The sequence below is a fragment of the Chiloscyllium plagiosum genome, chromosome 7 (assembly GCF_004010195.1).
Source record: "Chiloscyllium plagiosum isolate BGI_BamShark_2017 chromosome 7, ASM401019v2, whole genome shotgun sequence".
Taxonomy (NCBI): Eukaryota; Metazoa; Chordata; class Chondrichthyes; order Orectolobiformes; family Hemiscylliidae; genus Chiloscyllium; species Chiloscyllium plagiosum.
In genome coordinates, this window is record NC_057716.1 from 108,890,431 (window position 1) to 108,903,306 (window position 12,876).

Genomic DNA, 12,876 nt, shown 5'->3' on the forward strand with positions numbered 1-12,876 from the left:
GCGGGGAGTGGAGGAGATGCGGTGGAGGGCATCGTCGACCACGTTGGGGGGGAAATTGCGGTCCTTGAAGAAGGGGGCCATCTGTGTTGTACGTATTTTGTACTGGTCCTCCTGGGAGCAGATGCGGCGGAGTCGAAGGAATTGGGAGAATGGGATGGCGTTTTTACAGGGGGCAGGATGGGAGGAGGTGTAGTCCAGGTAGCTGTGGGAGTCTCAACATTTCAATTCCCCCTCCCACTCCACCAAGGATATGCAGGTTTTTGGACTCCTCCATCGTCAGACCACAACAAAACGACGGTTGGAGGAAGAGCGCCTTATCTTCCACCTAGGAACCGTCCAACCACAAGGGATGAACTCGGATTTCACCAGTTTCCTCATTCTCCCTCCCCCCACCTTGTCTCAGTCAAATCCATCGAACTCAGCACTGCCTTCCTAACCTGCAATCTTCTTCCCGACCTCTCCGCCCCCCCCCCCGTCTGACCTATCACCCTCACCTTGACCTCTTTCCACCTGTCACATTTCCGACACCCCTCCCCCAAGTCCCTCCTCCCTACCTTTTATCTTAGCCTGCTGGACAAACTTTCCTCATTCCTGAAGAAGGGCTTATGCCCGAAACGTCGATTCTCCTGTTCCCTGGATGCTGCCTGACCTGCTGCACTTTTCCAGCAACACATTTTCAGCTCTGATCTCCAGCATCTGCAGACCTCACTTTCTCCAGAAAAAAGGCCAGCTTTGTGACAAATCACAGGAAGTGAGTGTGCAGGTGTAGTGTATAATAAAATCGACGTTTCGAGCAACAGCCCTTCATCAGAAATGCGATTTTACTGCTCCTCGGAACTGCTGTGCTTTTCCAGCACCACTCTACTCCAGAATCTGGTTTCTAGCATTTGCAGTCATTGTTTTTACCTTTTACGTAGCGTATAATAAGAAAGGCAAATTAAATCTTGGCATTGATTGTAAAAAGACTGGATTAAAAAAGCAAAGAAGTGCTGTTACAATTATCTACGTTGCTGGTGAGTCCACACCGAGAGTATTGTGTCAGATTTTGGTCTCATTACTTGAGGAAGGATGTGGTAGCAGTGGAGATAGTTCAGAGCGGGTTCACTAGGTTGATTCCAGCGATGAAAGCTCTGTTGTACGAGGAGCAGTTCGATAGCTTGGGCTTGTACTCACTGGAGATCTGAAGAATGAAGGAGGATTCTGATTGAGGGATATAAAATACTAATAGGATTAATAAGGTGGTTGTTAAACAGATGTTCTCCCTTGTGGGACAGTCTCCAACAAGAGGATGTAGATATAGAGTGAGAGGAGGGAGGTTCTAAACGGAGATGGGGAGAAACTTTCTCTCAGAGGGTTGTGAATCTGTGGAACTCACTGTCCCAGAGGGCAGTGAAAGCAGAATCAGTAACAGATTCAAGAAAGAAATTAATATGTTTCTGATGAAACACAGGACACAATACCAAAATTGGAGGTGTTGTGGACAGTGAAGAAGGTTACCTCAGATTACAACAGGATCTTGACCAGATGGGCCAATGGGCTGAGAAGTGGCAGATGGAGTTTAATTAAGATAAATGCAAGGTGCTGCATTTTGGGAAAGCAAATCAGAGCAGGACTAATACACTTAATGGTACGATCCTAGGGAGTGCTGATGAACAAAGAGACCTTGGAGTGCAGGTTCTTAGCACCTTGAAAGTGGATTCGCAAATACATAGGATAGTGAAGAAGGCGTTTGGTATGCTTTCCTTTATTGGTCAGAGTATTGAGTACAGGAGTTGGGAGGTCATGTTGCGGCTGTACAGGACATTGGTTAGGCCACTGTTGAATATTGCATGTAATTCTGATCTTCCTATCGGAAAGATGTTGTGAAACTTGAAAGGTTCAGAAAAGATCTGAACAGACTGGGGCTGTTTTCCCTGGACCGTCGAAGACTGAGGGGTGACCTTATAGAGGTTTACAAAATTATGAGGGGCATGGATAGGATAAATAGAAAAAGTCTTTTCCCTGGAGTAGGAGAGTCCAGAACGAGAGGGCATAGGTTTAGGGTGAGAGGGGAAAGATATAAAAGAGACCTAAGGGGCAACTTTTTCATGCAAAGGGTGGTACGTGTATGGAATGAGCTGCCAGAGGAAGTGGTGGAGGCTGGTACAATCGAAACATTTAAAAGGCATTTGGATGGGTATATGAATAGGAAGGGTTTGGAGGGATATGGGCTTGGTGCTGGCAGGTGAGACTAGATTGGGTTGGGATATCTCATCGGCATGGACGGATTAGACCAAAGGGTCTGTTTCCATGCTGTACATCTCTATAATTCTAATTAAGGAGAATCCCAAAGCCTTTTATTCTTATATAAGAAGTTTGAGTGGAGTTAGGCTTAAGCTAAAGCTCGGACGGACAGAGTCGCCATCTCTGGGTTGTTGCCGGTGCCACGTGACAGTGAGGCAAGGAATAGGGAGAGAGTGCAGTTGTACACGTGGCTGCAAGGATGGTGTAGGAGGGAGGGCTTCAGGTATTTGGACAATTGGATTGCATTCTGGGGAAGGTGGGGCCTGTACAAGCAGGACGGGTTGCACCTGAACCTGACAGTATACCCCTATCTAACAATGCTCCGCGCTGACAGTATATCCCTATTTAATAGTGCTCCGCACTGACAGTATACCCCTATCTAACAATGCTCCGCGCTGACAGTATATCCCTATTTAATAGTGCTCCGCACTGACAGTATACCCCTATCTAACAATGCTCCGCGCTGACAGTATATCCCTATTTAATAGTGCTCCGCACTGACAGTATACCCCTATCTAACAATGCTCTGCACTGGCAGTATACCTCTATCGAACAATGCTCCGCGCCTACAGTATGCTCCTATCTAACAGTGCTCCGCACAGATAGTATACTCCTATCTAACAATGCTCCGCATTGACAGTAAACCCCGATCTAACAGTGCTCCGCACTGACAGTATACTTCCATCCAACAATGCTGAATACTCAATATATACCCCAGCTAACAGTGTTGCATCCTGACTGTATATCCCTGTCTAACAATGCTCCTTACTGACTGCACACCCTTGCAACTTTATCCTTTATGATTTGGTATGCCTTACCAGGCAGTAGGAATTTTTTGTTTTGTTTCTGAATGGTACCCCATAGACCCTCAGGATTATTTCAGGTTATGAGATGTTCACCCTGAATATCAACAGTAACTGAGGGCTGATCTCACTGGAAAGGAGTAGGCTGGTCACCAAAGATCAACTTGCGATAAAATGACAGGTTCATGGGGTTTGAGTCTGCTGAGTGTCACCAAACACTGGAAAGCCACTTTGTGTGTGGAGGCGATAGTGACTCACACTGCAGTACAGTGAGTTCATTGAACAGTGCACCCATTGTATAATGTAACCCTGACCTTGTACCATTCATACTGGCAATGTCTCTGCCAAACATTGACACATGGCTATCTGAATCCTTTAGTTGTGAAGCCGTAAAACGTTTATGACCTTTCTCATTTGCGGGTTGATGAAAGTATTTTGTACTTTTCTGGCAGGAAGCAATTATTTTACTGCAGTGAGCACTGTCTGGCAACCACTCGGTTGCAGACTGGAAAGGGTGGCCATGAGTTGAATAATTGGATGCAAATTTGCTGCTTAGTGTTTAAGGTTAGGTTGGGGAGAGGGTTGGTGTTCAGCTCAGAACCTCAGCAGTAATATCCCAACAAGACCTCAGCCCTAATGAGCCCTGGCGGATTGGCAAAGTCAAGTTGTCTTGCATCTTCAATTGTCTCACCTACCGTCAAGCCTCGAGGCTCCTTACTGACCAACTAACCGTACAGATATACATGTTAGGAGCAAGAGGAGGCTATTCAGTCCCTCGAGCCTGCTGCACCATTTTAAGTGATCTGTTTCAGGCCTCCTACTTTGCTGAATGTTCTCCCTTGTCCTTTAGGTTATTGATTGACGGGTCCAACTTACCCTTAAAAATGTTCACTGACCTTGCTTCCACTCTTCTCTGGGGAACAGAATTACCTTCTAAGGGGAAAAAGTTTTTCTTCTGCTCTGCCTTAAATGGGAGACTCCTCATTTTTAAACTGTGTCAATTTGTTCTAGTCGTATCAGGGCCCAGCAAACATCATGTCATTCTGAAACCCCACATATTTTGTTTAGCTGATTTTACCCAAAGCAAGCCTGTTGGTTCAACAACCTCTCCTATCTCTCTATTTCTCTCTGACAGCCATGTTGAATTTGTTGATTGTCTGAAGTGATTATTTAGTTCATGATTCAATCACTCAAAGCTTTTTTTTTCTCTTCCCCTACAGGTAAGTGAATTGAAAGTAAAAGTAATCCTATTCTCTGCTACTCTGTGACATGCTTTTGATCAAAAAGCCCACGGGAAGTGAAGTGGTGGTTGACGCAATTGCGGTTGCAATAAATCTGGAATACATAGCTTACAGAAGATGGTAAGTGTCAATCCCAGCCAAAACAGTGGAGCAAGTGTGGACATTTCACAGTGCTGTGACCTAGGAGGGAAGCTCAGTCTCCAATGTCGGCTCTCTCTGTCAGAGCAGAAAGCACATCGCAGTAGTTGTATATTATTGCACATGCGTTCAGATATGAATGCTAAGGCTTTGTGGGTCTGGCTTCAATATGGCACAGGGTTGTTTAACCTTCCAATGAGGTGATAAACACCTCAGCAACACAAAGGTGCTATGATTCTCTGCACTCACTTCTTTCATTTATTTTTAATTAACCTGTTCAGTTGTGGTATGACACACTTCTCAACCTGGTCTCTTGGCTCAGAGGCGGTTGTAAGCTGGTTCAAATCTAAACTGAGATTGGGTGGAATTGTTGAATATGACTTGTGTATGTTACTTCAAGTTATGCACTTAATCATTTACTAACTGGAGATTGGAGCGATAACGTCTGGGGATGAATTTTATTTGGAATTTGAACAACTTGATCAGATTACAATGCCTTTTATTTCAATGTCTCCTTGGGCTTTTATGACTGTTTTATTTGCATAAACAAACAAGAAGTTTCAAGTGCATAGCTTCAGTTCAGTAGTAAAGCCACTGTACCATAGTTTGAAGGACATCATTGTCTGTAATGTTTCCAGCGATTCAATCATGGGGTGGCTTCGAAGCACTGTAGCTCTCCTGCACAAAATTGCTAGTTGTTGGACCAGTTTTGTATTCCAATGTCACTGCCATCATTTTGTATTCTTCCAGCATCATGTCAGCCTGTTAATGAGCACTCGGTGTCATGATTACTTGCTTGCTCTCAAAGTAAGAGCTGCTGAATTAATAAGATTTACCAGGATGTTGCCTGGAATGGAGAGGAAGTCGTACGAGGCTAGGTTGAGAGTTCTCGGCCTTTTCTCGTTGGAACGGCGAAGGATGAGGGGTGACTTGATAGAGGTTTATAAGATGATCAGGGGAATAGATAGAGTAGACAGTCAGAAACTTTTTCCCCGGGCACAACCGAGTGTTACAAGGGGACATAAATTTACGGTGAAGGGTGGAAGGTATAGGGGAGATGTCAGGGGTGGGTTCTTTACCCAGAGAGTGGTGGGGGCATGGAATGCGCTGCCTGTGGGAGTGGCAGAGTCAGAATCATTGGCGACCTTTAAGCAGCAATTGGATAGGTACATGGATGGGTGCTTTAGCTAGGACAAATGTTCGGCACAACATCGTGGGCCGAAGGGCCTGTTCTGTGCTATATTGTTCTATGTTCTATGTAAGCAGATAAAAGAGATATAAAAGAGACCTAAGGGGCAACCTTTTCACACAGAGGGTGGTGCGTGTATGGAATGAGCTGCCAGTGGAAGTGGTGGAGGCTGGTACAATTGCAGCATTTAACAGGCATCAGGATGGATCTATGAATAGGAAGGGTTTAGAGGAATATGGGCCAAAGGCTGGCAAATGGGACTAGATAAGGTTAGGATATCTGGTCGGCATGGGTGAGTTGGACCGAAGAGTCTGTTTCCTTGCTGTACATTTCTATGACTCTATGAGTCTAATTGCCTACACACACTCCTAATTCCTGTGTTTGCTGAAATCTATATAAACGACATCAACTTCACTATCCTCATCCACACCTGGGCACCTCCACGAAATGTTCGGCACGACCTCCCTGTGATAAAGAAATGCTGTCTTTGGCTGATCAAACCTTGCCTCCCAAGTGAAGTTTAATTCTCTTTAAGAATTTTATCTCGTAGTTTCCTGACCACTGATGTGAGACTCAATGGTCTGTAATTCCCTTGTTTATCTCTACCATCCATCTTGAAAAGTGGAAGCACATTAGTTCTCGTGTGTGTGAGAAATCGTGTCTCACTAACTTGATTGTGTTTTTTGAAAAAGTGACGAGGAGGATTAATGAAGACAGAATGGTAGATGTGATCTATATAGACTTCAGGAAGGTGTTCGACATGGTTCCATATGGTAGACTGGTTGGCAAGGTTAGATCACGTGGAATATAGGGCGAACTAACCATTTGGATACAGAACTGGCTCAAAGATAGAAGACAGAGGGTGGTGGTGGAGGGTTGTTTGTCAGACTGGAGGCCTGTGACCAGTGGTGTACCACAAGGATAGGTGCTGGGTCCAGTGCTTTTCGTCATTTATATCGATGATTTGGATGTGAACATAGGAGGTTAGGGTGTAGGTTTGCTGCTGAGCTGTAGGTTTGATATCCAGACGTTTAGGAGGTGTCGTTAATAAGTTTGTAGATGACACCAAAATTGGTGGTGTAGTGGACAGCGAAGGTGTTTATGTCAGAGTACAAGGGGATCTTGATTAGATGTGCCAATGGGCCGAGGAATGGCAGGTGGAGTTTAATTTAGATAAATGCTGCATTTTTGAAAGGCAAATCAGGGCAGGACTTTAACACTTAATGGTAAGGTCCTAGAGAGTGTTGCTGAACAAAGAGACCTTGGAATGCAGGTTCATAGCTCCTTGAAAGTGGAGTTGCAGGTAGATAGGATAGTGAAGATATGAGAGCCTTTATTGGTCAGTGCATTGAGTACAGGAGTTGGGAGGTCATATTGTGGCTGTACAGGAGATTGGTTTGGTCAGTTTTGGAATACTGCATTGAATTCTGGTCTCCCTGCTGTAGAAAAGATGTTGTTAAACTTGAAAGGGTTCAGAAAAGATTTATAAGAATGTTGCCAGGGTTGGAGGATTTGAGCTATAGGGAAAGGCTGAGTAGGCTAGGGCTGTTTTCCCTGGAGCATCGGAAGCTGAGGGGTGACCTTGTAGAGGTTTATAAAATCATGATTGGCATGGATAGGGTAAATAGACAAAGTCTTTTCCCTGGGGTGGGTGAGTCCAGAACGAGAGGGTGTAGGTTTAATGAGAAAGATTTAAAAGCGGCCTGAATGGCACAATTTTCATGTAGAGGGTGATGTGTATAGAATGAGCTGCCAGAGGAAGTGGTGGAGGTGGGTACAATTTGGATGGGCATCTGGATGGGTACATGAATAGGAAGGGTTTGGAGAGATATGGGCCAAATGCTGGCAAATGGGACTAAATTCATTTAGGACACCTGTTTGGTATGGACGAGTTCGGTCGAAGGGTCTGTTTCTGTGCTGTACATCTCCATGCCTATGACTCCCCTCCAGTCCTGAGTGGCTGGGCCACCTGACCTGAACGGGTCCTTGAAGCTACTTTCATAATCAATATTAACATGGAGTTGTCAAGATTCTAAACTTTGAGAAAGTTTGAAAGTTGGAGACAAAAATGCCAAATTAGAACTAAACACAAACAGACCCCCAGCACAAGCACAGTGAGCCGAACTTTGTGAGCTGTCTGAATGTTTTTCAATCAGTTTGTATCTCTGTGGGGGACTGGGGAAGGCTGTGTATGGGAGGCACAGGGAGTAGATGATGGGGTTTTGGGGAATACCATGATATCAGAATCCTGATTAATTCCTTCCGCAGGTGCTGACTACAATACCAAGTACCGTCCTATTACCACCAGCTATGATTACAATGCCCCTCTGTCCGAGGCAGGAGATCCCACACAGAAGTTTTATGCACTGCGAGATGTGATAAGTAAGGTATGAACCAATTACCCTCGCTTCTATATCAGAACAGGATGATGTGACCAGAGCTCAGGGGAGACTGAAGACACAATAGGGAGTGTATCTGAAGAGGTGGGGAGGGAGGTGGATGAATGGACAGGATCAGGTTCTAATCATAGATTTACTGGTTGAAGGAGTTAACCTATGCATGGCTAACTGCCATAAGTAGCAATAGTTTTATAAATAGTTAACTGTTGTTAGTGGCTGCTGTTTTAGGAAGGAATATTGGTCAAGGTACTATCTCGATATCCATTTCCCACGATTTGCTGTACAAAGAGTAAAGAACATTACAGCACAGGAAAAGGCCCTTTGGCCCTCTAAGCTTGCACCGATCCAGATCCTCTATCTAAACCTGTGGCCTATTTTCTAAGCGTCTGTATCCCTCTGTTCCCTGTCGATTCATGAATCTGTCTAGATACATCTTAAATGACGCTATCGTGTCCACCTCTACCATCTCAACTCTCAATGTGTTCCAGGTCCCTACCACCCTCTGCTAAAGAACTTCCCACACAAACCTCCCCTAAATCTTGCCCCTCTGACTTTGAATTCATGACCCCTAGTAATTGAGTCCTCACTCTGGGGAGAAAGTGAGGTCTGCAGATGCTGGAGATCAGAGCTGGAAATGTGTTGCTGGAAAAGCGCAGCAGGTCAGGCAGCATCCAGGGAACAGGAGAATCGACGTTTCGGGCATAAGCCCTTCTTCAGGAAGGGCTTCTCAAAATTTGGTAGACCTCAATCAGGTCCCCCTCAATCTCTGTCTTTCTAATGAAAATAATCCTAATCTACTCAACCTCCCTTCATAGCTAGTGCCCTCCATACCAGGCAACATTCCTGAAGAAGGGCTTATGCCCGAAACGTCGATTCTCCTGTTCCCTGGATGCTGCCTGACCTGCTGCGCTTTTCCAGCAACACATTTCCAGCTCACTCTGGGGAAAAAGCTTCTTGCTATCCACCCTGTCTGCACTTCTCATAATTTTGTAGACCTCAATCAGGTCCCCCTCAATCTCTGTCTTTCTAATGAAAATAATCCTAATCTACTCAACCTCCCTTCATAGCTAGTGCCCTCCATACCAGGCAACATCCTGGTGAACCTCCTCTGCGCCCTCTCCAAAGCATCCACATCCTTGTGGTAATGTGGCGACCAGAATACTGTACGCAGTATTCCAAATGTGGCCAAACTAAAGCCCTATACAACTGTAACTTGACCTGCCAACTCTTGTACTCAATACCCTGTCCGATGAAGGAAAGCATAGCATATGGCTTCTTGACCACTCTACTGACCTGCGTTGCCACCTTCAGAGAACAATGGACCTGAACACCCAGATCTCTCTGTACATCCATTTTCCCCAGGACGTTTCCATTTACTGTATAGTTCGCTCTTAAATTGGATCTTCCAAAATGCATCACCTCTCATTTGCCCAGATTGAACTCCATCTGCCATCTCTGTGCCCAGCTCTCCAATCTAGATTAGATTAGATTACAGTGTGGAAACAGGCCCTTCGGCCCAACAAGTCCACACCGACCCGCCGAAGCGAAACCCACCCATACCCCTACATTTACCCCTTACCTAACACTACGGGCAATTTAGTATGGCCAATTCACCTGACCCTGCACATCTTTGGACTGTGGGAGGAAACCGGAGCACCCGGAGGAAACCCACGCAGACACGGGGAGAAGTGCAAACTCCACACAGTCAGTCGCCTGAGTCGGGAATTGAACCCGGATCTCTGGCGCTGCGAGGCAGCAGTGCTAACCACTGTGCCACCGTGCCGCCCATTAATAATCTATCATTTATGTATATCACAAACAACAGTGGTCCCAGCACGGATCCCTGTGGGACACCACTGGTCACAGGTCTCCATTTTGAGAAATTCCCTTCCAGTGCTACTCTCTGTCTCCTGTTGCCCAGCTAGTTCTCTATCCATCCAGTTAGAACATCCTGGACCCCATGCAACTTCACTTTCTCCATCAGCCTACCACGGGGAACCTTATCAAATGGGCGGCACGGTGGCCCAGTGGTTAGCACTGCTGCCTCACAGCGCCTGTAGACCCGGTTTCAATTCCCGACTCAGGCGACTGACTGTGTGGAGTTTGCACATTCTCCCCGTGTCTGCGTGGGTTTCCTCCGGGGGCTCCGGTTTCCTCCCACAGTCCAAAGATGTGCGGGTCAGGTGAATTGGCCATGCTAAATTGCCCGTAGTGATAGGTTAAAGGGGTAAAGGTAGGGGTATGGGTGGGTTGCGCTTCGGCGGGTCAGTGTGGACTTGTTGGGCCGAAGGGCCTGTTTCCACACTGTAAGTAATCTAATCTAAAAAAAGTAATCTAATCTAAAATGCCTTACTGAAGTTCATGTATGAAACATCAACAACCCTTCCCTGATCAATCAACATTGTCATTTCCTCAGAAAGTTCTGTTAAGTTGGTAAGACATGATCTTCACTGTACAAACCTTGCTGCCTATCACTGATAAGCCCATTTTCTTCCATATGGGAATAGATCCTATCCCTCAATATCTTCTCCAGCAGCTTCCCTAACACTGATGTCAGGCTCACTGGTCTATGATTACATGGATAATCCCTGCTACCGTTCTTAAACAAGGGGACAAAATTAGCAATTCTCCAGTCCTCTGGGACCTCACCCCGGTTCATAGAGACCTTGAAAAAACTGACCCTCAAATAGTGTGGCACTCCCTCAGTACTGATCCTCAGACAGTGCGGCACTACCTTAGTACGGACCTTCCGACAGTACAGCACTCCCTTAGTACTGACCATCTGACAGTGCGACACTACCTTAGTACTGACCCTCTGACAGTACAGCACTCCCTCAGACAGTGCGGTGCTCCCTTAGTACTGACCCGCAGACAGTGCAGCACTCCCTCAGTACTGACTCTCCGATAGTGCGGCACTACCTTAGTACTGACCCTCCGACAGTACAGCACTCCCTTAGTACTGACCATCTGACAGTGCGGCACTACCTTAGTACTGACCCTCCGACAGTACAGCACTCTCTTAGTACTGACCCTCCGACAATACAGCACTCCCTTAGTACTGACCCACAGACAGTGCAGCACTCCCTCAGTACTGACCCTCCGACAGTGCGGCACTACCTTAGTACTGACCCTCCGACAGTACAGCACTCCCTTAGTACTGACCCTCAGACGGTGCGGCACTCCCTCAGTACTGATCCTCCGACAGTGCGGCACTCCCTCAGCACTGACCCTCCGACAGTGCGGCACTCCCTCAGTACTGACCCTCCGACAGTGCGGCACTCCCTCAGTACTGACCCTCCGACAGTGCGGCACTCCCTCAGTACTGCACGTGGGAGTGTCAGCCTCGGTTCAGATTTAATTCAGACATTCTGCCAGCGAATTAGACTGTAATCCTGAGTTCCACTTTCTCAACATCTTTCTATCTGTGAAACTCAGTTTCTCAATGCAAGTACATCTCATTGCACAGTCTCAATTGCTGAATATTTAGATTTGCAGTGTGGAAGGTGCTTTACACTATATCTAACCAAATGCTGTCTCTGTCCTGGGCGTGTTTGATGGGGACAGTGTAGAGGAAGCTCTTCATGGGGGCTGTAATTCATTTGTGAGAAATGTTGCAGCTTAATTTTTTATTCCCTTTTATTTTATTCTCAGTTTCGAGCTGTTCCTTTGGGTCCAGTACCTCCACCCACTGTGAAGTTTGCATATGGTACTGTCCGTATGACCAAGGTAGGCGTTTAGATTGTTAGGTTGTTTGTGGCTTCCCTGTGGTCTCTGGCTGACTGTTGCTTTTATCTTTCAGTTTGGAGCATTACTGGATTTCCTGAATGTGCTGTCACCCAGAGGAGCTGTCAATAGCACTTACCCTTTGACCTTTGAGCAAATGCAACAGGTAGGAGGTCAGTGCATTGTGAAGAGCTTTTGAGCTAGGTCTAGGTGCAGTTCCACTCTAATGCAACGTGCATCAAAAGGACATGTATTTAAAATGGGATAGAATGCAGATTATTGCAAAAATTTCAAAACAGAATTGAATTAGTTTTAATACCGCTATCACCACCCTCCCGTCCCCAGTCGTGTACATGAGCGGTGAATTTGTAGCTGTAGGGATTCCTGAGGAGCAGTGAGCAATGTGAGAAATGGCAGAGCCCCTTTACACTGTTCTGAGGTTGGAGGAGATGATAGAGATTCGCACGGGCAGGCACAGGTAGATACAATAATAAGGAAGAGATTTTTAAATTTGTAGTCTTGCTGGACCAAGTGTAGATCAACAAAGCATATAGAACATAGAAAAATACAGCGCAATACAGGCCCTTTGGCCCTCGATGTTGCGCCGATCCAAGCCCACCTAACCTACACTAGCCCACTATCCTCCATATGCCTGTCCAATGCCCGTTTAAATGCCCATAAAGAGGGAGAGTCCACCACAGCTACTGGCAGGGCATTCAGTGAACTCTCAACTCGCTGAGTGAAGAATCTACCCCTAACATCTGTCCTATACCTACCATCCCTTAATTTAAAGCTATGCCTCCTCGTAATAGCTGACTCCATATGTGGAAAAAGGTTCTCATGGTCAACCCTATCTAAACCCCTAATCATCTTGTACACCTCTATCAAGTCTCCCCTAAACCTTCTTTCCTCCAATGAAAACAGCCCCAGGTGCCTCAGCCTTTCCTCATATGATCTTCCTACCATACCAGGCAACATCCTGGTAAACCTCCTCTGCACCCGTTCCAGTGCCTCCACATCCTTCCTATACTATGGCGACCAAAACTGCACACAATACCCCAGATGCGGCCGCACCAGAGTCTTACACAACTGCAACATGA

At 46.1% G+C, this 12,876-nt stretch overlaps 1 protein-coding gene across 3 annotated transcripts in view; it reads left to right on the forward strand.

Moving 5' to 3' along the window:
* Positions 1–12,876, forward strand: part of LOC122551862 (beta-galactosidase-like) — a 90,196-nt gene that overhangs the window by 59,061 nt on the left and 18,259 nt on the right. For all 3 annotated transcript variants that reach the window (XM_043694404.1, XM_043694405.1, XM_043694406.1), the window contains 3 exons: positions 7,923–8,041; positions 11,705–11,779; positions 11,853–11,942. In XM_043694404.1, the coding sequence (XP_043550339.1) occupies positions 7,923–8,041; positions 11,705–11,779; positions 11,853–11,942 (284 nt within the window). The remainder of the gene's footprint in view (positions 1–7,922; positions 8,042–11,704; positions 11,780–11,852; positions 11,943–12,876) is intronic.